The sequence below is a fragment of the Protopterus annectens genome, chromosome 2.part1, assembly GCF_019279795.1.
Source record: "Protopterus annectens isolate FY-2018-M chromosome 2.part1, PAN1.0, whole genome shotgun sequence".
NCBI lineage: Eukaryota > Metazoa > Chordata > Ceratodontiformes > Protopteridae > Protopterus > Protopterus annectens.
The window spans coordinates 949,853,736-949,880,334 of NC_056729.1; the positions used below are offsets into that span (position 1 = coordinate 949,853,736).

Here is a 26,599-nt window from a genome sequence, read left to right on the forward strand (position 1 = left end):
ATGTCACAGTGTGGGCAGAATATCAGGAGAGGGACCTACTGATTTGACTATGTCGACGGTACATCACGAAGGTGGATACAAATTCCACCTGAAAGGATGTGATACAAAAGAACAGGAGATGAGCTTTCCTGCCCTACACTAGGGAAGGGGAGAAATGTAGAACTGAAAAACTTTTTAGTGCATTCTGGTAACCACATGTGGCTGGGCTGATTTTACAGGAATAAAAGAAAATTTGCGGTTGAGTTTACATGTAGTCAAGCCTGGAGTTTTCCTTTAAGGCAAAAGTACGCACAAACTGCTCTGTTTATCCCTACATATAATATACTACTAAATATTGATAAGGGTCACTTCATTGGATTGGTCTTCATTGATCTAACAAAAGCACTAGGTTTAGTCAACCACAACCTCCTTTTTAATAAACTAAGTATGGCATAAGTAAGCAAACCCTCCAGTGGTTCAGAAACATCATTTACAATAGACTCTTCTTTGACAAAAATAGGCAAGACCAAATCACCTTCAGCCCCACTCACTGCATCATCCTATATGCTGATGATAATTTGCAGATCAGACCACTTTGTCATCAAAATAAGAAACCAGCTCCAAGATGACCTAGTCCATCTGTCACACAGGCTGTCTTGAAATAGACACATTGCGAATTAAAAAATAATACCAAATTAGAACTATCGAGTTCCCAAAGACTGTTGCATTATAGCAAGTAAGCACATTCACTTAGAGACAACTCCACTCTTCAAATAACTGAGAATCTGGCTGGATCAATAACTTAACCTTTCAAAGCCATATTAACATTAAAAATGCAAACAAATCACATTTGTTTTGGGCAGAAAAATATCTCATTCTTTCTACCAAACTATGAACACTATTGAAAAAAATGTGCTTCTGTCACAACTACAATATGGCCTACTCTTTGTAGCGATTGCTTCCAACAAACATCTTTCCTCATTGCAAGTAAGAGCCAGCATCATTTTCAGATTAACTGCACGTGCTCTCAAGAGAGAACACCACTGTCATGTGCTCACTAAAGCGGTAAAGCCCATTGGCTACCAGTCCATGGCAGAATCAAACAAGAATAATTTCCATTTTTTTGTCAACTGACTCTAGATTTATTCCTCTCACTACCACCTTAGACCCTCCCTGCAACTTAACAGCATTGCAGACACTAGGGACCAAACTATGCTGCGCAAACCACAGCTTTTCCATCCTAACACCAGAAATTTGAGAGTCCTTCGCCTCATATCGTATGGTCCTCTATATTTAAAACATGTCATTGTGATCTTAAGCAGCTGTTGTTCAAAGTAACAGCCACAAATGTTTCAAAACAGGTTGCATCACCTGAAATAGCATGTACTATCAGACATTTCTTTCAAAACTCATCAGTCAACTCCAACCTAATTTTTCTTAAAATGCAACCCCCCCATCCGTATATACTGTAGATAGTGTGCTTATAGTCTAACCCTTTTGTCTGCTAAGTGACAGCATCTCTAGTTATATCATCGTCTGCTCTCAACATTATTTTCAACACAATGCTAATACATTGAACCATTTCCCTCTATGCCAAAACTCCCACTAAGTATAGCTACTCCCCCCACACTGTTTTACAAGTACAGTCCACTTTACTCATCATGATGTATGTAGTTACTACACAAGATTGATGCTGTTGTCACTGAAACTTATATTCTGCTGTAACGGTTATCCCTTGTATGTACTTTACGATATTTTTGTTTTTAGTCTCATTATGGGATGAACCTTGAAACTGGTGTAAGAGATCAGTGTTCCCACCAAGTTAGCAAATTCAAATAAATAAATAAAAACCCATGTGAGTTGGTGGGGAGGCCGTGTGATTTTGAGGAAGTGGAATGGTTAAAGCCACATGTAGGAAGTCCCAATGCACCGTTTCAGATAGAGTATCAGATAAAATTATATTGAAAACCCCCAGAGACAGAAATGAGTTAGATAATTGCTACTCCAAATTAGATAGATACTGCATGGTTCTTTGAGTGGCATGAGGAAGTGGTCCTCCCTGGGTGGTTACTGAAGATAGCAGGACTATGGAGTTAATGTAAGCAGCCAATAGAGTGGAAGAGGAGCCCACTCTGACTGAGTTTTAGCCTGAAAGAAAAGCAAGTTCAGAAGTGATTGGCGAAGGAAGCCCCCACTGTGAAGAATCAATTGTAAGCAGCCCAGGCAAATACAGAGCTAAAGTTACCTGGGAGTTTCTGTATGATAGGGAATAAAAATCCGGAACGTTGTATGTGTGAAACTGTAATCCATGTACTGTAAACTTTCAAATGTATTTGATTTATTTGAAAGTCTAAAATAAGGAATACAAGAGATATATTGAAAGTATTTTACTTTTCAAGTGTGCAGTAAATGAATGTATTTTGAATGAAAAGCAGATTGGTTTATACCTTAAACAAGACAAATAATTTAAATGTTGAAGAATGTGGTTAAAATGCATCTTTTGTTTTTCATTTAATAACTGCAGTATATATGTGTGTGTGGTCATATATATTTGCATATGTACGCGTGTGTGTGTGTGTGTGTGTGTGTGTGTGTGTGTGTGTGTGTGTGTGTGTGTGTTTGAGATCTACTTCACATGACTGAAAACTCAAAATACTGAATTTCATTTGACTGAGACCACAGTATCTAATTTTCAAAATACTGAAAACTCATTTGACTGAGTCTCATTATTCTGAAAGCTTATAATGCTGAATTTCAAAATACTTAATTTTAAGCCATAGACATGGTGTTACCCTTCACCTGTGACTTGCTTGAGATAAAAAAAAAAAAACATTACTGTAATTTAAAGTGCCGACTGTCAGAATACCAATAGTAGCGTAGAAAGTAGTGTTGGAGTGTTTCTAAATGTGGGTATGTCTCTTTACATTCTTATGGGAAGTATCTAAAGTAATATAGCAGACATTTCCTGTGCTCCTGGCAGTAGTGACAGTGTGCACAGTACTGTAAGGTAAGTAAAAGGTATATGCCCTATTCCCTGCTGTAGTGCAGTCCTGGAGACAGCATATATAGTTGGGGGGTATAGCCCCCCCCCACCTAGTTTGGTTATATATATATGTATAAAGACTTGTTACAAATATTTTACTGCTTTGGAGGGGTGTGAATGGTGAATTTAACTATGAATATGAGAATGAATGTGATTTCAATGAGCATTGCTTGACAGAGTGAGTGTTCTTGTTTGTGAGGTTCATATGTGTATATGCACATCTGTCACTTTATCGGAGCACTGCTTACTGATCTACAACTACCATAAGCACTCTGAAACCTTACCCTTCAAAACTCTGAGACAGAATTTAATATGGGTCGTTTCAGAGAGAATATTCAAAGATCACTGATAGTACTCATCCACACAACTCTGACATGAATCCAGAAGTGGAGGGGGCATGTCTGCTTCATTAAATTCAAACAGATATGCTCAACCACTTTGTGTGCAATTCCGTGTTCTTTGGCTAGTTTGTCATCAGTCAGATGAATGTAAAATAATGCTGGGGCCTATGGTGAACATTAATTACTGCTCACTCAGGATGTTATGACTTTTCAGACCAATGGGCAAATACACAAGCCTAGATTTATAATAATATATCCATTGAACACACATCCCAGCTTGTGTATTTTGCAATCTTTATTCTGCAGTACTTTTTGTGGCAAAACTCTTAAGTATATATTAAACATATTTAAGAGAGTAGACAAACGGTACATTTCACCCTGATTGTAGAATAAACATTCTCCAGCAGGATATTAATGTAAAGGTAATGCCCACTAAAAAAAAAAAAAACAAGCCCACCATTTTGCTGCCATGGAGCTCGGTCAGTCAAAAACTAAATGGTTGCCATTTTTTTACTCTTGCTAAACAGCTGTTTGCTGTTTATTTTTTTAGCACTTTTATTGAATTATCACATAAGACAGGCAGACATACATTTATATAAAAGAAAACAAACCATATTAACATATTCCCATATGCAGACATTATACACATCACATATATTCTTTTGTAGATTTATCATCAATCCAACTTTACATAAATTTATCAGTTCCTGCCATCCCTTTAACCTCAATCTTCCTCCAAAACATTATTCTGCTTATATTGTTCTCACACTTTCCACTTTCTTCTGTGTAATTTGCTTCTACCCTTTTCTAAGTATCTCAATTCCAGTTCTTCTGTCTCTTTTACAATGTTCAATATTTCAAATACAGTTGGTTTAGACTTTGATTTGCATTTTATAGTAATTGCTTTTTGGCAGCCACCAGAATTAAACTCATCAAGGCCTTACTATGTCTAGGCAATTTCGATCCTGTATCCCATCCCAAAAACGCATTCCCTTGGTAACACCCATTTGCTCACCCAATATTTCTGACAGAGCACTATGTAAGGAATTTTTAAAGCCTACCAATTGATTACAGTCCAAAAACATACATTTCTGGTTACCTCTTTCTTCCTCCTCACACTCCCAACATTTGCCATCTAGCTGAGAAAAATTCTTAAGAGTCTGCTTGGATATAAAACTACCTGTGCAAACACCTCCAAGCAAAAATCCTAAATATTCTAGACTTTGTTCCATATTTGGGATTCATGCATATGTCCTCCCATCATTTCCTTCTGAACTGCATATCCAGTCTCTCTTCCTAATCTTTTCCAGCCTCTTCTGACTGATTCCTATAGTTATCTTGCAATACTTTATATGCTGTACTAAGTATTAACTTTTTAACAGCAGCTTCTGTTTTAGACTCAACTAAAAACTCTACCAGAGCAGATTTTGCACTTAGGATTTTCCTATCCCTTTCTGTTTGCCTATATTAGGTATCAGTTCCTGATAGGGAAGGCAGTCTTTAGCCTGTAGTCCAAATGTCTTCTTGGCCTGTTCCCATCCTGTTACCTTTCCCTCCATAGTTATTTGCTGTCAGTACCTTGTTTCCTTTGACAGTTTTCTCCAGTAAATTCCAACCCCTTGCTTGTTCTATGTAACCTTAATTGCAGTTGTCTCCAGTGACAAAATCTCCTTTCTCCATTCTCATGTTGACTTAATTCTCATATTAGTTTCTGCTACTTAATGAATATAATATTTTTTATGGCTGTTATTTTTCTTAAGGATCTGCATAGAAATTCCCACTCTCTCTTTATTTCTTGAAGTTCCCCCCGCTTCCCCATCATTCCTTTCCACTTTGAATTATAACTTTCTGCTTGTGTCATGTATTTGATACTTAACTATGTAGCTCTAAAGTGTCCCTTCAAATAATGTAATCCTAAACCACCTTGTTCTGTTGTAAGGATCAGCTTACCCCACTTGACCTTTGTTTTTTTGCCCCTCCCAGATAAAATCCTTCAACTCTTTATTAATTACTGTCCACAATTTCTCCTCTAGTTGATAAAAATATGCCTGACCTGAATGTAAAACTAAAGGACCTAAAAACATTTTCACTGCTTGTATCTTGCTGTCCATATCGAAAAAAGGGGGTTCCAGTTTCTCAGCTTTTCTATTATCTTTTATTTAGTCTCTTCCCACATATCCTTAGCTGCTATAGCAGAATTCTTTCTAACCCATACTCCTAAATACTTCATTTTATCGTGTCCCCATAAATATGGGTTTTGCTGAACCAATTCATGTGTCGATACATAGTTTACAGCTATAGACTTTGTTTTATCTTCAATAATTTTATATCCTGAAAAGACTTCAGACTGTCTCAATATATTCCACAACAGTGACGTGACCTTTTCCTGATACAAAATAATATTGTCTGCAAATAAAGCAAACTTTTCTTGATTACCATACCAGTTATATCCTTGAATTTCTGAGTCCCTTGTTTTCTTTGCCAGTGTTTCTAAATGTACTGCAAATAACAAAGGGGAAAGAGGAAATGCCTGCCTGGTTACTCTTTTCAGATGCAACTTATCAAAGAGAAATTCTCCCACTTTAATTTTTGTCTCCAATACCTTATACACCCTCCAATTAACATTATTATTGTATCAGGAATGCAAATGCTTCCATTGCACTAACATAAAATCCCACCTTGCTCTGTCAGATGCTTTCTCATCATAAAGACCCAACAACAACAGTGGTATTTTTATACATTCGGATTCCCTCTGGATCATTATTGTTCTATTAATGTTGTCAAATGTTTGCCTTCCCTCCACAAAACCACATTGATCCATACCAATCAATTTTGACAACAGTGTTGCCATTCTTTTAACTGTTGTGGACATAACACTTTATTGTTCTGGTTTAAAATTTGAGATTTACCTAAATGAAACTGGGTCTGGTGGGTCTTTACTATCTTTAGGTATTATAGCCACCACAGCTTTCTTCTAGGATGTTGGTGCTTCTTCCTCCTTTAAAAATAACATTACACAAAACCTTCTAGATCTTCATCCCTGTCTTCTCTCTTAGCTTAAAAACGTCCACAGAAATACCATTTATTCCTGGAGTCTTTCCTGCAAATTGATTATATGTCACAATGTTTACCTCAGCTAATCCTGTCTTAACTGTTTGTTGATCCATATCTGCCTCTAACCATGGCATACCTAAGGTTTCCATAAATATTTCCATTTGTGCTCTTTCTATATTTCCAAATTTCTCTGTTTTATACACATTTTCATAAAATTTCAAAAATATCTCTAATACCTAATAATCTACAGGATTTCTGGTTATTTTTCATGTTATAAGCTCCCTATTTTTTCCTTCTTTTTCCCTCTTAGTATCCTTCCAAACATTAATGACATTAAGTAGGATATATGCTTTTTAATCCCAGCACAAGTTTACAAACTCAGCAAAGCCAACAAAAGCCCAATCTTTCTCTGCCACTTTTTCTTGTAATGGTGATTGATGCTCCATAGTCTCACATTTATTCACTAATTTCAGTGTTTCTGATCTTCTTCCTGTTCATCTCCTAACCCTAGGATCCAGTTCAAGTCCAAGGTACTCCTGATTTTTCAGTTCAACTCCCTTGCTTTTTTTCTGTCTCTCAAGCATTTTCCTTTGATGTGTTGGTCCTCACAACGCTCCTGCAGAGGCATTATTCACCTACCAAGAAACACAGCCTGCCAGACATTATATCTTTCTTAATCACCCCAGTAAACTAATCAGATTGTTTTTGTTTGTTTCTCTGTTTGTTTGTTGGACCCATTTTTTTTCTGTGTGTGTGTATGTGTGTAGGTATGTATGTATCCACACACACACACACACACACACACACACACACACACACATATATATATATATATATATATCTACATCTCTCTATATTTATGTGTGTGTGTGTGTGTGTGTGTGTGTGTGTGTGTGTGTATATATATATATATATATATATATATATGTGTGTGTGTGTGTGCGTGTGTGTGTGTATATATATATATATATATATATATATATGTATACCGACACAGACATATATCTATGCATATGTGCGTGTATTTGTTTTATATATACATGCTTGTGTGTTTGTGTGTGTATGTATATTTATATTTAGATATAGATATACTTATCTTTTTTTTCATCTTTTTACATGAATGGTTGTGTTCCACATTTAAAAATCCCATGTGCATCCATATGAGAAAAAACTTGTATATAATTTATGTTGATATTTACAGATTTGGCATGATCCAGTTTGACTTTTCCTTTTTGCAGGAGGAAAACAATTTTCTGAAACTGTGATGGAAACTCTGGTACTTGTATTAGCACATCTTTTTGGAAGGCGGAGACTTCCACATTCTGTTGTTGAACTAAAAGGACAATTCAAGCAGTCAAAAGTAAGGATTACTGATCATGCTGATCGCCTGTTATAAGCATGAAAATTCTGTATTATTTCTTTGTGTAAAAGTTTTTGTACTTTCAAGACTTAAGATTTTGTGACTGTTTCTGTAGTTAGGTTAGACTGTTTGCATTGAAAAAAATCTTGGACATTTAGTTGACAAAGCTAATTAACATATAATATTCCCCAAGAATCATGTAACTGATAATTTTAATGCTGCCATATTTCGTGCATACGTGGAAGGGGGCAAAATTAATGGTTAGTTCTTGCATTCACCAGTGTGCAGTTACTAATTCCAGTATGATAAGACAAATCAATTCAACTTCCAGTCCAAATGGTGATTTTTTTAAATGCTTATTTTATGCAAAACTATTGTATGGTACTGAGTGAAGTGTTTAGTAGTAGCTGGATGCATTAAAACAGCTGGGTCAGGCCAGTGATTTGTGTATAAAAGCTTAAAATATTGAAGAACTTTATACAATGTACCTGCTTTTTTTAAGGATCATCAGACTGACTGTCAAGGAAATTGCAGGCAGTGACATAAAGATCCTCCAAAGCTGACAAAACTGGAAGTATAGTGAAGGTTCTGGAAATTCCATTTGTATTAAATCATAATATTTTCTGAGGGACTGGGAAACCTTACTATTCTCCCACTGAAAACATTAATTCATTCTGGAAATGCTCTCTGAGAAACAGAATTCTTCATAGAGAGAATCAGGTACCACACTCTTCTCAGAATCTGAATCAGAAACCTGAGGTGAAAAAATGCATCTGTCCCTTCACATTCCTATGAAGATTTAATTTGTTGAACCTCTTCAGAGAAAGAGGGATTCCTTTTTTGTTTTACCAGAAGCAGCCTTATCAAGTACTTCTTTAAGTTTTCATCAAGAAAAAAGTAAGTGGAAGGGTCAAAAGCCTACACAAGACCCTGAGCCAAGCACAATAAATTACTCCTGTTCAGAGAGACTATGACACAGGATAAGACAAATATTTAGTTTTCTTCCCCTTTTTGACAGGAATTTGGGAAGAAATAGACCAGCCACCAACATCTTCCCTAGAGATGGGTACAACATTCTGGGTAAGCAGATGTACATTTCTTGTCCCTCCTCTCAGGACCACTAAGAGTATCTTTCCCTTGAACACTTTATATATCACTTCTTAGCATCTCTGGATCATAGAGTTACTCACTCCATCTAGCAGTGTGTTCTTCAATGATTTTTCTGCCCTCCCACCTTATACTGCATTCTCACTTGTATCCTGAGGTGTGGAGGCGAGCTATGCCATTATCCCATCTACTTGCAACAGTCCAGAATTTTTTGTACCTCAAGTGGAACTTATGTGCCATCATTATTTATCATCACTGAAACTGCCTTTCCTGCCCTCACTCCATATATTGCATTTTCACTTGTATACTAAGATGTGGAAGTAAACTACTCTATTATCAAACCTTCTCACAATGGTGGATAAATATTCTGAGTATCTTTATCTTGGATATCCTTTCATCCCGCCACAAGCCACAGTGAACTCAGGCGCTTCCCATTCTGGGGGGGGGGGTTATCTGGGAAGGACTATCCAGTGCACGTGGTCTCAAACAGAGGCTAGTCTTCACATCAATATTTTGGAGATGAGAGCAGACCTCTTAGCACTTCAGGCCTTTCAGGACTCTCTCACCTTGTGTGTGATCTCTGCCCAGACAAACAACATGGCTGTAGTTTGATAAATCAACAGAGTGGAACCAGATTTTACTCAATGTGGCAATGAGTGATATTTTCTTGCTACTTTCTTATTGCAATGTATATCTTGGGGAGGTTCAACATTCTAGAAGCAGGTTGAGCACCTACTCCCTCACAAGTCTTCCCTTGCTCCATTGGAAACAGCAGATTTTCAGACATTGGGACCAGCAGTGTTGCATTCTCTTTGCATCTCACTTAAACACAAAGTGTGACAAGTTCTTTGCTCTAATACCTCATGAGGAAAAGGAGTCACCCAGGACATGCTCTAATGCACCCTTGGCCCCTGGGACACCTTTACACCTTTCCCTCAACACCATTGATCCCAAAGTTCCTACATAAAGCAACAGCGTTCAAGTTCAGAGTTGTCCTCATGGCCCCTTATTGGCCTCGACAAATGCGGTTACCCTTCCTCTGGCCTAATCTAGTCCATCCTCCCTGGATGGTGGGTTCAGACCCAGACTTACTGTCTCACCCATCAGGGTCACCTCACCTAAATACCCAGCCCCTCAAATTAACCACATGGTTTCTCTATTTCCAATGGTGGTTTGACAGTCCAGGTTTTCCCCTTCCATTGTCCACATTCTGTCTTTCTCACAAAGACCTTCTACGTGGAAAATATATAAGAATAAATGGAAAAGATTTTCTGTTTGGGCTATGGAGAAAAATATTTACCCTTTCTCTGCAATTTTCTGGCATACCTTTTGGATTATGGAACCAGCTATTCCACTATCAAGGTTCAGTTGACCACCATCTCTTCTTTCTGTATGGGGGAAGAGCATACACCCATAGCTTCTCTTAGATTATCCAAGGCTTTTCTGTGAGGTACTTTTCTTCCTTACCCTCCATTTAGAGATCCATTTCCTCCATGGGACATTACTACTGTTCTGCAGTTTCTGACAGGCCCACTGTTTGAACCCACTTGTAAAGCTGATATAAAATTTCTGTTGTGGAAGACTTTATTTTTTGTTGGCTATCTCCTCTGCCAAGAGAGTTCCATCAAATCCTCCCTGTCTAGTTTTTCAAAGTGTTCTTAGAAATCAGTCCATCTGTTCTCCCTAATGTGACTTCCAAGTTGTCCATTAATCTGTCTATAAATTTGCCAGATCTGATGTTATTTTCATTCATTCCTCAACATGTTGGTTCAGATGCAACCCTCAGATACAAATAGGCCATCTTCTATAGATTCTAGGATCTGACTGTCAAGCTCCTCCCTTACCCGTAATGCCCCTGATCACTACAATGCTCCAGATCTCGTTTCCCGCTCTTCCAGTTTGGACAGGATTGTGTTCTTTCATGCTCTAAGGGTTTTGTGAGTGTATTTATAAGCATATTTAGCTATTTTTTCTACCTTATTAATCTTTCTTAGCTTTTATTACGTTTTTCTTTTGTGTTATAATTCTCCCTTATTCTTATACCAAGTTGTCTTTCTATCTTTTCTACCATAGTTGTTAGTCCTTTTTACTAGCATCTTTACCTCACTTGAAGATATTCTACTATTACCATTGTTGGTATTTCCTCTTTCTTCTCTTCCCCTTATATTTTAAAAAAAGTAGTACACACTAGTTTATTTTTGTCTTTACATGCAACTTTAAATAGTTACTTGTTTGTAGTTGTGTGATCCTTTTTTCTTTCAGTATGGCCGACAAGCCGACTGGTTTTAAGAAGTTCACTTCCTGTGAGCATAAGGTTCCCAATTTTGATGCCCACTGGGAGCTGATTTATTGCTTAGGTCCATCACATTTGGAAACTCCCTGTTCCATCAGTGCAGCCTTTAACTCTATGGCCGTTAGTAACAGGTGAAATCAACTTGGCCTGAAAGGTCTCTTACTAGCATCTGCTCCTTCTTCAGGTGCCTCAACATCAGGGACTCAAACCTCCTCACAAAAATCTAAGGAGCCCAGGGAGCACTGTAAACACTGTCCTGTTCAGTCTCCAAAGACTGCTTTTCCTTTGGAGCTGCCCAAAAAGTTCCTAAGACCTTGGATCCTAAGCCTTCAGATCTGATACTCATTGTATCACCATCCCCTTGGTCCTGTAGTCTGAGGTTTTATCCTGAACCCATCCACCCAGATTGAGGTCTCCCTTTCTGCAGGAAACACCTAAAAAGAATTCTAGGCACCCTCCACATCCTCCTCTGTTAAGTCATCCCAAAGTCTGTCTGAGGCTGAGGTGGATAGGATGATGAGAAAGTTCCTCAAAACACAGATCCAGATGGTGGTCTCACCAGCTGCATCTCCCACTGGATCCGTGAGCTGTAAACCATCCTTTCAGCCTGTTGTTGCTCCTTCTCCAATCTGACCTTCTGTTTTGGAGCCCTCAGATTTGTGGTCCCTGAGAGTCAAGGTGTCAGATCCAAAGATTCCTTTGTCTTCCACTCTGGCAATGTCCTTGATCTGATCAGCTCTGATCCCTTTGGAGTGCTATGGTTCTAGGAGTCGAAGCATCAGATCCAAGGGGTCGACTTCAACTATGAAGCTGTCGGTGACATCATTTCCCTACAGAGCTTTGGCAGTGGACAACTCGGCTCTTTCTCCTTTGGAGCAGAGGGTCGGGGAGGGCCTAGGACTGTTTGCTCAGAGAGCTTTGTCTCTGAGTAGATTGTCTTCAACTTCTCCTGGCTCATCTGCCATCAAAGTATGTGAAGAGGGGTCTACATTGAATGATCAAAATTACAAAATGTCAAACTCATATGGTCGGGACCATATGATCGAAGTTTTGTAATATCGAAAATTCAAAAAAAAAAAAATAAATAACTTAAAACACATATATGCAGGGGGCTTGCCCCCCTGCACCCCCCCATACCCCCGCTATTAAAATATACCAACTCTGAGATCACACTACAGTGAGGAAAAGGGAATATTCCCATTCCGTGCTGTACGGAGATCTCCATTTAAATGTTCAAAGTTTTAGAACTTTGATCATATGGTTTTGGCCATATGAAATTCGAAGTTCTGAACTTCTATCACTTAAACAGGACCCATGGAGAGGTTTTTCTCTCATTCGAGAGTAGTCTTGACTCTTCTACCATAGAATCCAGCCTTTGTCTCCCTTCGGATCCTGTGTCAGAGGCTGCTAATCTTACTCCTCATGGACAGCCAGCCCATATGAGCTTCCAGCCAGTTCCCACTCAGGAACTCCCCACCTCTTCTGATACCTCACCTGAATACCCCACTCAGGAGGTCCCTCTGAAGAGGTTGTGCAAAAGGAAGCACTTCGATTCCAAACAGGAATCTCTCATGGAAGACACCGATTTTGATGAAAGGGAAGGGTCCCGCAGATCTCCACCTGAGGATGTTTCATTCCTAGAGATTGTTCACCAGAAAGGTGGTTGGTATTCCCAAATGCCTTTCCAGGAGGAATCAGTGTTCCTGGAAGCCTTTGGATCTGGACTGTCAATGTCTTGGGTTACTCTCCCATGGATGAGCTTATAGACCCTGTCTCCTGCAGGGCATGAAAGGAACTAGACTCCATGGAACCAATTTCCAAGCACCCAGACAAAATTTTAAGTGCCCCTGCTGATAGACAGTAGTGGACTAAAAGGATTCCTGTAGATGCCATGATTGTCGTGGCAGCCACCAAGAAGGAGCTGGATAAAGAAAGCTCCACTGTCGATCCCCCTAACAGAGAGTCCAGGGTGTTGGACAGGTGTGAGTGTATGAGTCAGTGATATTTGCCCTATGATTGCTGAGCTACCTGCCACATTTTGCCAGATTACAAAGTGACTTTTTAAAGGAACTCTAATTCTGTCCCAGGATCCATGTCCATATAGGAACAGAAGATGTTAAGTTGTCTATCTCGCCTTCATTCTTGCTGGTTGGGGATTGGAGCTGATCCTCAGCTCCGACTTGGCCATCTTCAATAGCTTGACAGCTGTTTACTGGCTCGAGGCTACCCCTTATCCCATAATGCCTAGTGATAGCTACCCAGATCTTGTTTGCTGCTTCAGCTGCAAGGGTGTCGTTTTTCTGGCTCAGGCTTGTATATTTAGCTTTTTGTGTAAACTTTCCTTCTAAATTTAAATTTTTTCTAGTATTTTTTTCTATTTAGAATAGTTATACTTGTTGCTGTTATTTTTTCTTGTATCTTGCCCTTGTGTTAGAACTTGTTTAAGTTAGAGAGTTCTCCCCATCCCTCCCCCATCCCTATGTTAGCCGTTTAACTTAGAGGCTCTCCTTTTTCTCTTTTTTTTCTCTTATCTCATTACATCCAAGTGACGTCTCCAGGCGTTTCTGCAGTTACCTCCTACTGCTCCTCTAGGCGTCAAATATTACTTGTTCATACTTGCATTAATAATTTCAAACCATGCTACATATAAGGTATCAGGATATTTTATCTTGAAGCATACATGATGACAAATACAATTGTACTGATATTTGACCTCTGTCAATGAGTATCTATTAGAATTGCAAGGTGATGACTCAATTTTTAAAGGCTCAGGGCACACCTACTAGGAGTTAAAGGTACACACTCAAAAGACTTGTACTGGAGGGAATGAGTTATTGTTATAAAAAAAATGTATTGTAGTTAGCAGAGTACTGGTGTGTTTGTCTAGGTTAGTACTGTTTTTTGTGTTAGTAGGTACTTCTTAGTCCTCCTTTTTTTAGTACAGCATGTCTAAGGAAGCTAAGGTTTCTGGTTTTAAGAAGTGTGACTCATGCTGTCAAAAAATGTCTCTGACAGATGGGCACACTAGTTGCATCTACTGTTTAGGTGCTGTTCACCTGCAGGACTCTTGTTCTATTTACCATGCTTTTAGTCCAAGAGTCCTGCAGGAGCGTAAGACAAACTAATTCTTAGGGGTCTGTTAAAACCCCAGGATTCACCGGCAAAGAGTTCACAGCCAGTGAAATCCCCAAAGTCCACTAAGCTGTCGGTTCCATCCTCGGAGCCGGCTCCTGTGCTGGATTTACCTTCTAAGTCAGTTCCGGCTGGCACCAACAAGACAACCTCCCCATCGGCTCCATCGGATGTTTCGGAGCTGTCGTGGAGTCACAAGAGGCTGAGGTCCCCTTTCTTAGAGTCAGTGCATTCGGCTCCTCGGTCTCCATTGCTTCAAAGTGAGTGTAGCCACTGGTCCTCTCACTCCTCTCAGTCCTCTAGGCTGTTGGATCACGATGCGGAGAGAGTAGTCAGTAGATTGTTAAAGTTGCAGGCACTAGCTAAATTATTCTCCAGCCCTCCTCAACAGGTATTGGCTCCATCCACTTCACTTGGTATTCCTCCTCCGAATCCAATCAGTTCGGAGCCAGATTTCATTGGGGTTCGGGTAGTGGAACCGTCGGCTCCAATCACCTTATCCTCTTCGGTTCCGACCTCAGCTCCAATTACCTCGATACTTCCTTCAATCGAGGAATCTGGTCGCCAGGGCTTCCTCGTCGGCTCTGAGGGGGGGAGTGGCATCGGATCCTTGTCTGACCCTGTTCTCCCTCTCAGAGCTTCGGCGCAGGTGAGCTCGGCTCCAACATCGGCCTCAGAGCCATCCCCCTCAGTGCAGAGAAAGATTCCTGTTTCTTCGGAGCCAGAGCTTTCTCTTCCTCGAGATGGGGGCACCTTTCAAGTCATGCGGAGCGTGCTGTCCCCTGAGTCAGCTCAACTACCGGCTCCACCGACTCCGTTCCCTATAGTGTCTTTGCCAACTGCTGCTTCTCCTCCATACCCCAAGCATAGGGAACCGATGGTCCAGGACACCCCATTGGGTGTTTCCTCTTCTTCTGAGGCCTCTCCTAATCTCTCCGAGGAGCCCCCTCGGAAGAAGTGCAAGAGGAAGCACATTGACTCCCAGGAGTTTGTCACTTCTGATATGGACTTAGATGATTCAGAAGGGTCCCCGAGATCCCTTCTGAAGATGTTTCGTTCATGGACATCCTTGAAATGCTTAGGCAGAGGGGGAACTGGACTCCCTTAGCCCCTTCCGAGAATGAGTCCGTATTCCTGGATGCCTTTGGTTCCCAACCTTCCACCTCCTCTGTTTCTCCGCCTTTTGATCCGCTCATGTCTGTAGTAGCTCGAAAGGCTTGGCCAGCTCTGGGCACAGTGGAACCAACTCTGAGGAGACCAAATAAGTTCATTACAGCTGCCCAGAATAAGCAGTTTCTTTCTAAGGTTGTGCCCATTGATGCCATGTTGGTAGCAGCCACCACCAAAAAAGAGATGGCAGAGATCTCTTCATCTGTTCATCCTCCTAACAAGGAGTCTAGGACAATGGACAGATATGCAAAGTGAATGTTTGCTTCAGTGACCTTCTCCATGAGTTCCCTGAACTACTTATGTCACTTTACTCATCTTCAGAGGGATCTCCTAAAAGAGCTAGGAGAATACCCTTCAAGATCCTACAGCTGAGGGAGTTCAAGCCAAAGTAACTTCCCGGCTAGCGACTCTTAATTCCATAGTCAACTCCTCCATGAGGCTCATTTCCTATGCTGCCGATGGAGCGAGTAGAGCCACGTGCACTGCTGTGGCCCTCAGGAGGCATGCTTTGATGCGGCTGTGTAATTTTGCAGAACCCTTTCAAGTGTCCTTCACCAACACCCCCTTTGTTGGCTCCTTTCTCTTTGGGCCACAGGTGAAAGACACTTTGACTAGGTGTGAGCAAGAAGGCAAGACTCTTTCTGCCATGGGAGTCCATTTTTCCACTCCCTCAAGACCCTTCCCCAAGGGTCAGAAGAGTGGGAAGATGTGCTTCCGCAAATCTCAGGGAGCCTTGCCTGACACTCGTAGTGATTTTTCCTCCAGAGGCAGAGGGGGAAACAACAATAGTAGACGCCGCCCTCGTGGCAGAGGGGGTCTGCAGAACATGGGCAACAGAGAATCCTTCTCTGACAAGCCCTTCCAGCATCCCTGAAAGGTTGCCCGGCTGCTCACCTCTGGAGGCAGTCGGGGGAAGACTTTCGCTGTACCCAAAAGCCTGGAAAAATTTAACAAGAGGCAGATGGGTACTGTCCATTATATCTGGAGGTTACAAAATTCCCTTCCATCAAACCCCCTTACAGTCAAAGAAGGCCCTTCCAGATGTTCCACCCAATCTGAGGGAGCAAGCAGTTATAGAAGTTTCAAAACTGCTAAGAAAAAGAGCCATCTAAGAGGTCCCCACAGACCAGCTTGGATCCGGAATTTACTCAAGGTTCTTTTTAGTACCAAAAAAGACAGGGAACTGGAGACCCATTCTGGATCTCAGCAGATTAAACAGATCTGTATAAAGAACAAAGTTTTGGATGGTCACGCTACAGTCCATTCTATCCTTTCTGGGTCAGGACAATTGGATGTGCTCAATAGATCTTCAGGATGCGTACTACCATATCAAGATGGACAGACATTCCAGGAGATTTCTTCGCTTTTGGGTGGGGGCCAGTTATTACCAGTTCAGAGCTCTGCCCTTTGGTCTCACCACAGCACCCAGGGTGTTCACCAAATGTATGGCAGTGGTCATGGCTCACCTGAGACGTCAAGAATTCCAGGTGTTTCCATATCTAGATGAATGGCTCCTCACTGCTACCACCAGGCATCAACTCCTACAAGCATGGGATTACACAATTACTTTTTGCACCCAGCTAGGTATTACCATAAATTTCGAAAAATCTGCCTTGTTGCCCTCTCAGTCTATCACTTACTTAGGAGCAGAATTAAACACAAAGGAAATGTTTGCAAGATTACCACTGGAAAGAGTGTCCACTATTCGTCAACAAGTGCAAGTTCTAATGCAGAGCAAGAAGATACAAGTCAAATATGTCCTTCAAACTCTAGGCTCCATGGCAGCTGCCATCCTCCTTCTTCCATTGGCGTGCTTCCATATGAGGATTCTCCAGTGGCTTCTTTTCACACAGTGGTCTTTCCAAGAGCTACCTATGTCTCACATGATCATGATTACAGAAGCATGCAAGGGCACCTTTCCTGGTGGATGGTCTCCCCACAAATGACTCAGGGCAGACCCTTCATTCAGCCCCCTCCGGTAGCCACAGTGAACACAGATGCCTCCCTGATAGGGTGGGGTGGGGGGGCATTATCTGGGCAGGACAGTCCAAGGCACTTGGCAACCTCACGAGTACCATCTGCACATAAATGTCCTAGAGATGAGAGCCTTGCTCCTAGCGTTGCAAGCCCTTCAAGACTCTCTTCCTTCCGGCACCATTGCGATGCAAACAGACAATATGTAAGTAGTGTGGTACATCAACAAACAGGGCGGGACCAAATCTTACCCCTTGTGTCGAGAAGCACTCAGACTGTTGCAGTGGGCTATTTCCTCCCAACTTTTTCTAATTGTGACGTGCATCCCTGGGAGATCCAACGTCATAGCAGACAGGCTCAGCAGAGCTATCTTCATGCCTCATGGGTGGTCTCTAAATCAGGAAGTTGCGGACCTGATCTTCCGCAAATGTGGACAGCCTTGCTGCGATCTTTTTGCCACCCCATTCAACAGCAAATGCAGCAATTACTTATCCCTCCTTCTGCTTCCAGGTCACCTACCCAGGAACACTCTAGTCCACGATTGGCCTCAGGGACTCCTTTATGCATTTCCTACCTTTCCCCTTATACCAAGACTCATACAGAAAGCAAAGTCATTGGGTTGCAAAATGATCCTCATTGCCCCCTACTGGCCTCAACAGATTTGGTTTCCGTTCCTACACCTCTATCTTCTCGATCAGCCCTGGACTCTGGACCCGATTCCAGATCTACTGGTTCATCAGTCAGGTGGGTTGCATCAGTCCCTTCAGACTCTCCAGCTCACAGCTTGGTTGCTCCACTTCCAACCCTAGCCAGGCTCCCTAGCATTTCCCCAACAGTCCGTGAGATTATCGTTTCCTCACATAAGTCCACCACCAGGACTATTTATGCTAGCAAATGGAAACGTTTTTCTTATTGGGCTGAGTCTAGGAATGTGGATCCCTTCTCAGCCCCAGTCCATGAGATCTTAGAGTTCCTAGCACAACTGTTTCACTCTGGAGCTGCTTCCGCTACCATTAGGGTGCAGGTAGCAGCCATTTCTAATTTTCACATTGGGTTACAGAATTCAAGCATCATGTCTCACAAGCTCTGTAAAGCCTTTTTGAGAGGGACATCTCTTTTTAGACTTCCAGTGAGAGACCCCCCTCCTCCCTGGGACCTTAATCTAGTCCTAACGTTCTTAATTTTGCCTCCTTTTGAACCAGTGGCATCTTGCCCCATCATATTTCTCTGTTGGAAAACACTCTTTCTGGTTGCTATTACTTCAGCCAGACGAGTCTCAGAACTACAGACACTATGTGTCTGTCCCCCTTATCTGGTTTTTCATAGGGATAGAGTTTCTCTGAGGACAAATCCTTCGTTTCTTCCCAAAGTCTGCTCTGAACATAATTTAAATCAATCTATAGATCTCCTCGTTTTCTTCCCCAATCATAGCAACAAGGCAGAGTACAAATTTCAGCAATTGGACGTGCACAGGCAATTGCATTTTTACCTTCACAGAACTAAAAAATAAGAAAAATAGGACCAATTGTTTCTATCTTATGCCTTAAACAAACAAGGTCTCCCAGTTTCCAAGGTTACTTTATCCAGATGGCTATCCCATACTATTTTATTTATTTATCAGTTACGGGATAAGGAATTACCATCTAAACTGAAAGGTCATTCTACCAGGGCATTAGCCACCTCTGTAGCTTTCCAGTCTAGGTTGCCCATGGATTCCATATGTGCAGCTGCTATGTGGGCAAATCATCATATCTTTATTTCTCATTACAAGGTGGATATGGTCTCCCAGAGCAGAGCTGATTTTGGTTCCACTGTTCTGAAGAGTCTGTTCCACTGAGCCACCCAGGATTTTAGGTGCTAGGGACGCTGTCCCAACCAGCAAGAATGAAGGCGAGATAGACAACTTAACATAAAGAAGTTATGTACCTACCATAATGTTCCATGTTAGTTGTCTTCATCTTGCCTTCTTTCTTGCATCCCACCCTCCTTCCCCCTGTCCTAGTGGATCGAGAGGAGTCCCTTTTCACTGGCTGGGTATTCTTTGTTTCCCTCTATTGATTTAGGGGATATGGGAGGTATAAGTCAACCAGTTCTTTTGACTGGTATATTCTCTTGTTATGTCTGGAGTTAGCTGTTTCAAATGAGATCTGGGTAGCTATTGCTAGGCATTATGGGATAAGGGGTAGCATCAAGCCAGTAAACAGCTCTCGAGCTATTGAAGATGGCCGAGTCAGAGCCGAGGATCTGCTCCGATCCCCAACCAGCAAGAAAAAAGGCGAGATGAAGACAACTAACATGGAACGTTATGGTAGATACATAACTTCTTTTTTTTTCGTCACGAATGGCCACCCTACAGTCTGTAACAAATGCACCCATGAGATTAATCTTGCATGTAGCTGAAGGTACTGCCAGGCTGGCCAGTTCAGCCATAGCCATAAGGAGAAATGCATGGATACAGTTGTGTGAATTTGCAGACCCCTTCAAGGTATCATTCATCAATGCTCCTTTTGACGGATCTTCTTTGTTTGCGCCGACCACTGAAGACACTCTGTCCCACAGTGAAAAGTATGGAAAGACCTTGTCTGTCATCTTAATTCTCTTTTCTACCCCACAGAGACCTTTCTCTAGGAATCAACATGGTGGGAAGGAGATGCGGTCCTAAAAATCTCAAGGCCCTTTTCAGGAATCATGTGGGGATTTTTCCTCCAGTGGCAGAGGGGGAAATAACTCCAAGGTAGAGGTCGCCCACATGGTAGAGAGGATCTCAAGATTCCTTCTCAGACAGATCCTTCCAGCACTTCTAAAAGGTTGCCCAACTGTCCCTCTGTGGAGGCATTTGAGGGCACTTATTCTTGCACCAAAAAGCCTGGATAGCCATCACAAAAGACATTTGGGTGCAGAGGATCACATCCAGAGGATATTTCAATCATTTTTTACAAATTCATGTATATAAGAGGAAAAGGCTCCCCAATGTTCCACCCTATCATAGGGAGCTAGCAGCTCAAGCGATCCAGAAGCTGCTAGGCAAAAAAGTCATCCAAGAGGTCCCCCCAGGCCAAACACGATCCAGAATTTACTCAAGGTTCTTTTTAGTGCCAAAAAGACAGGGGACCTTAGACTTGTATTGCATCTCAGTTATCTAAATTGGTTTGCAAAGAATTACAAATTCTGTCACGGTTCAGTCCATTCTACCTTTCCTACAGAAGGATGACTGGTTTGCTGAATCGATCTTCAAGATCTATATTATCAAATCCAAATGGCCAGGTACTGTCAAAGATATCTATGCTTCCAGTAGCATTGCCACCTATCCCTTTTTTTCTGGACTGTTTGGAAAAAAAACTGATTGTCTGGTAGTCCAGAAAACACTGTACAAACTCCGGTATTTTGTTTCAGAAAAATAAACTATTGGAGTTTGTTAAATCAATGGATTTACAATGTTTTTTGTAAAAAAAGCAAAGTAAATCCACAGGAAAAAAGGCAACACGAATGGAAAAGAGGGCACCCCCCAGCTGACATGGTGATGAAGTCATGAAATAGGCATACACTGGGTGGGACATGGGTGGTGTTGTAGAAGGTGTAAGGGGTGTGGCCTAAGTCCAATTTTAGCCACAATGGTGGCAACCCTAGCTTCCAGCTGGGAGCCAGTCATTATCACTTCAGAGCTCTGCCCTTTGGTCTCACAACAACCCCCAGGGTATTCACCAAATGCAAGGCAGCAATAGTAGCTTACCTGAGACTGCTCAGATTTAGAGTGTTTCCATACTTAGATGACTGGCTTCTCACTGCACCAACCAGGCATCTGCTTCTAAAGTCTAGAGATTATCTATTTCAGCTATCTCTTTCACTGGGAATCACTACCAGTTTGGAAAAATCAAAACTTCATCCAGTCCAAATCTTGAAGGTATAGGGGCTTGTTTAGACAAGTCAGTTCACTAGCTTTTCTGCCCCAAAACAGAGTTTTCTCATTAAAGATGCATGTCAGACAGATACTTTTTCTTCCTACTCCCCCAACAAAACTAATCCTCAAAGCTCTAGGGTTGATGGCTGTTGCATTTACTCTAATTCCCCTACTCGTTTCCACATGAAAATTCTTCACTAGACCCTAGCAGTTCAATGGTCCTTTTATCAGCACCCCTTAAGACATCCAATAAAACTGTCTCAGGCTAGCAGAAAGTTTCTTCTTTGGTGGATTAATTCTGAGAAGATAGCTGAAGGGTGTCTGTCCATTTATCTTTCCTACTCTGAATGCCACATTGACTATGGGCACTTCCCAGTTGTGGTTGGGGGGCCTTACTTTGGATGGACTGTTCAAGGAATGTGGCTCCCCACAAGGGATCAATTTGTTTATCAGTGTCCTAGAGATGAGAGCAGTGTATCTAGCACTGCAGGCCTTTCAGGGCTTGTTTCCTCTAGGGACTATTTCAATACAGATGGACAACATGTCAGTAGTCTGGTATGTCAAGAAATAGGGGGATCCAGATCCTACTCCCTTTGTCGAGAAGCAATGAGAGTGTTGGGTGATCTCATCCAACTGCTTTCTTGTAGCAATGCACATATGGGGAAAGCAAACATTATGGCAGGCAAACCTAGCAGAACAATTCTCATGCCTCATGAGTGGTCTCATCCAATCAGTGGAGAACATGATCTTCCACAGATAGGGTCATCTCCTCTCAAAAACAAATGCAGCAGGTTCTTTGCCCTTATCCTACCTCAGGGACAGTCACAGAGAGATGTTGTAGTCCATGTTTGGCCCTTTGGTCTCATTTATGCCTATCCTCCCCTGCCTCTGTTCCCCAAGTTTCTTCAGAAAGCACTTCAGTTGAAGACCACAGTAATCCTCATTGTTCTCTTCTGGCCTCATCAACTGTGGTTCCCTTTCCTTTGGTCTCACCTAGCACATCCTTCTTGGACACTGGATCCCAGTCAAGACCTCCTATCTCACCAGTCGAGGCAGATTCACCCAAACATTGCAGTCCTCAAGTTGATTGCATGGCTTCTCCAGTTCCAATGATGGATAACTTTCCAGGCTTTCCTTTCCAGTTCGAAAAATCCTAGTTTCATCTCATAAACTTTTGACAAGGAAGATTTACAAAAGTAAATGGAAAAAGTTTTCTTTTTGAGCTCATCAGAGAAAGTTAGATCCTTTCATTGCCCCACTTCCAGATATTCTAGGTTTTCTTGCCTCGATTTTTCAAGGAGGGACAAGTGTTTCCACTATTAAAGTACAGTTAGCAGCCATCTCCAACTTCCCCATCAGAGTTAATGCTTCCTCTTTAGCATAATCTAAATTATGCAAGGCTTTTCTTAAGGGTACCTTTCTACTTAGACCTCTCATAAAGGACCCTACTCCACCTTGGGACCTTCGTATAGTTTTGCAAACTTTAGTACATTCTCTTTTGAATCATCTCATGTTTCTTTCCTGGAAAACTGTCTTTCTGGTGGCTATTACTTCTGCAAGATAAGTATCTGAATGCCCAAGTATTATCTTCCAAACCATCATATTTGCTTTTTCATAAAGACAGAGTTACTTTAAGCAAAAATCTTTCCTATTTACCAAAAGTTGCCTCTGAATCCAATATCAATTAAGTGATCACTTTGCCAGTTTTCTTCTCCAAATTTGAAAATAAAGGAGAATACACCCTTCATCTTCTAGACGTACATAGACATCTTTGTTTTTACCTTCACAGGACCAATCAAGTTTCAGGAGTCTGATCAATTATTTGTCTCCTTCACTAATTATAGAATGGGAGAACCAGTTTCTAAAACTACACTGTCTAAATGGATGACAGATTGTATCTCCTATGTTTATTCTTCGAGAGTCATAACTTTACCAAGACAGCTAAAAGTACATTCAGCCACGTCACTGTCAACAATGGCTGCTTACTGGGCTTAAGCTTCAAATGATATTTGTGCAGCTGCCCGATAGTCTAATTCCCATACTTTCATTGCTCATTACAAATTAGACAAGATATCCAGAAACAGAGCTGCTTTTGGTTCTGCGGTTCTCCAGAACATCCTTCCATGAAGGCCACCCAAGGTTACTGTAACTGGGGACTTTGTTCCACAGGTTGAGGAACAAATGAAAATGACAACATCAGATAAAGAAGTTTTGCGTTCACCATAATGGTCCATCTATGTTGTCCATTTTCATTCTTCCTCAACTCCCTCCTTCCCACTGTCCATGTCTTTGGGAGTGACCTAAAGGTATTGTTCATAGGAGCCATAATTCCTGTTTGAGCTCCTGATTTTTCAGCTATCACTTTTCTGTCTCAGCATTGTTATTATATTTAATGGCAGCAAACTCATTCTGAGGTATTGTAGTGCTCAGGGTCATTATGGGTAGGGGAGGAGCTCAAAAGTCAGATGCTAGAATCTGTAGAAGGCAGCTGAGTTGAATTCAAGGGTCAGATCCGAACCCACACTTTGAGGAAGAATGAAAATGGACAACACAGACAGAACATTGTGGTGAATGCATAACTTCTTTTTTTTCCTTCCCAGATTTCGAGGGTGAATATACCTTACATTTGTTAGATGTTCAGTGCCAGTTGTGCTTTTATTTGCATTGGACAAAATCTTTCAGAAAATCTGATCAGTTGTTTGTCTCCTTTTTGAAAGCCAAATTGGGAAAAGCAGTATCTGTATCTAAGGACACATGGTCTTGTTGGCTGGCTCAGTTTATTTCTTTTGTTTACAAAAAGAAGGGGTTATCACTCCTTTAGACCCCTAAGTCTACAGTGGCCTGTTATACAGCCTTCTTCTCTAGTGTCCCAGTTGATGATGCATGTGCTGCAGCTACCTGGTCAAAAGTCCATACATTCATCTCACATTATAAATTGGATATCCAGTCCAAATCCAGAATTTCCTTTGCTTCAGCTGTGCCCAGGAGTATCCTTCCATGAGGCCTCCCAAGTATAAAAGTAGTTGGGGACTCTGTCCCATCTCTTGAGGAATGGACAGAAAATACAGCATCAGATACAAAAGTTATGTACTTACCATACCATTAGATCTGTGTTGTCGTATTCTATCCTTTTCTCAACTATCCCGCCGTCTTTCTCCCTCATTATCTTTCGTAAGTAATGTTTCTTTATCATATTCTCATTCTGTGATGGATCCAGCTGACCTTGTCTTGGCTCCTGAAGGTTGTCTTTCTTTTCGTTTATTTTTATTCTAGATACCATCCTTTTCAATTGAAAATATATTACTGTGTTTTCATCATGTGCTCCTAAAATATTTTCAAATGTTTTTATGGGTGAAGAAACTCAATCTTAGGTAGCACATTCTGCAGGAGGAGCCTGAGAAATGGATCCAAAGCTTTGCAGTGGCTGAAGACAGATCCAAGGACAGATCTGAAACCCATCTGTTGAGGAATGAACAGAATAGAACAACATAGGTTTAACATTATGGCAAGTATAACTTTCATTTAATTTTCTGCTGTACAGTTATTTTATTGCAAGAGTTAAGGTTGCTGTGTGATTAGATACATTGCCATCTTATCTACATTCTTGTTAGCCTCTAATACAGTGTCTTGATTATACTCCCTGAGGGCATTTTCATGGCAGTCTATTTATGCAGTCAACAAAATGCTCTAGTAGAATACAGAAAGGAGTGTACATATTTATTCTTGCTTAAATGCACTTCTTGTAAAAAAATGCTTTTCTTGTATATCCTAACCACTCTCGTTATCCCTGTGGTCTTAAATTTATTTCTTTCCTTTTTAACTTTCCCATCTTTCCTGCCATCACACCCTATATTGATTTGTCACTTGTATCCTGAGGTGGAGAAGCATACTACTCCATTACCATATCTACTTGAAACATTCCTGAACTTTTTCTACCTCAAACAGAACCCATGACACTAACCAAACACTCCCATAACCATATCATCCCAATACTCTTGCCTTCTCTATCCATTTGTCTGTACTTAATCTCCAGTAGTACCACTTATCACCACCCACTCAACATCATGCACTGCATCAAATCCCCCACCTTACCACACACCATAAGTAAATCCTCCATACCTACAAACACACAACCAGTCATCCATTACCCTTTACTCTTTCAACTCACCTCTCCAATCCATTACACCTCACATTCCAAAAAACACCCCAACCTCAAACATCACTTCTTAACAGTTTTCTACCTTAAAACCATTGCCAGCTTTGCAGCCCAACTACTACTAGGAGGAGACATCCACCCCAACCCCGGCCCAACAAATATCCCCCATACCACATCCAACCCTAACCTCCCATTTAAGCACAAACCCACTGATATACTCATATTGAACCTAAACATTCGTAGTATCATGAACAAAATAGAACAGTTACATGGAGCCATCTCTGCATACAACCCAGATATTATGGTGATTACAGAAACATGGCTTAAACCCCATATTAAAGATAACTCTATAACCCCACCTGGCTTTAATATATTAAGAGTAGACAGAGCTCACAGAAGAAGTGGTGGGATTGCCCTTCTTTACAAATCCAATTTAAAAGTTCAGCTCCTTCAAAAAGAAACCCCACATTTCAACAATGCTGAGACCTTATTCACCAAACTCCTCCTAAACCAACACAAACAACTAAACCTACTCAGTATCTATATACCACCAGGAAACAACCTTAATACCCTAGAATCTATACTCCACTGGGCTTCCCACTCCCTCTTCCAAGAAACTGTAGTCCTAGGCAGTCAGCATCGACTGGAACAGTATACACTCATCAACAGCCACTAGCCACATAAACCTATATAACTTTACTAAACTCATACACTCACCCACAAGAATTGACAAAACCACCAAACAAGAATCCACCTTGTACTGGATCCTCACTAACCTGCCCAACACTGCCCACCTATGCGGGATACTACCCAACTCCCTCAGTGACCATAACCCAACTTTTCCCCTTCGGCACAAACTGAAATATACCAACCCACCCTCCCTGTTACAAACCCACTCCCAAAAAAACTTCTCCTCATAACAATTCTCGGAAACCCTAAAATCCTGAACTGGGCTCCTCTAAAAACCCTCCCCCTGGATAACTCAGTAGAATACTTTAATTCCAAATTCCTAGAGATTCTAAACCAACTAGCCCCACTGAAAACAATAAGAGTACACAGTAACCCTGCCCCCTGGCTAAACAAAACCACAAA

The 26,599-nt window shown here is 41.3% G+C and overlaps 1 protein-coding gene across 1 annotated transcript in view; it reads left to right on the forward strand.

Moving 5' to 3' along the window:
- The window catches only part of LOC122794924 (probable ATP-dependent RNA helicase DDX60), a 3,096,781-nt gene that overhangs the window by 2,489,714 nt on the left and 580,468 nt on the right, over nucleotides 1–26,599 (forward strand). Inside the window, exon 33 of the mRNA XM_044063517.1 lies at nucleotides 7,656–7,777. Coding sequence (XP_043919452.1) covers nucleotides 7,656–7,777 — 122 coding nt within the window. The remainder of the gene's footprint in view (nucleotides 1–7,655; nucleotides 7,778–26,599) is intronic.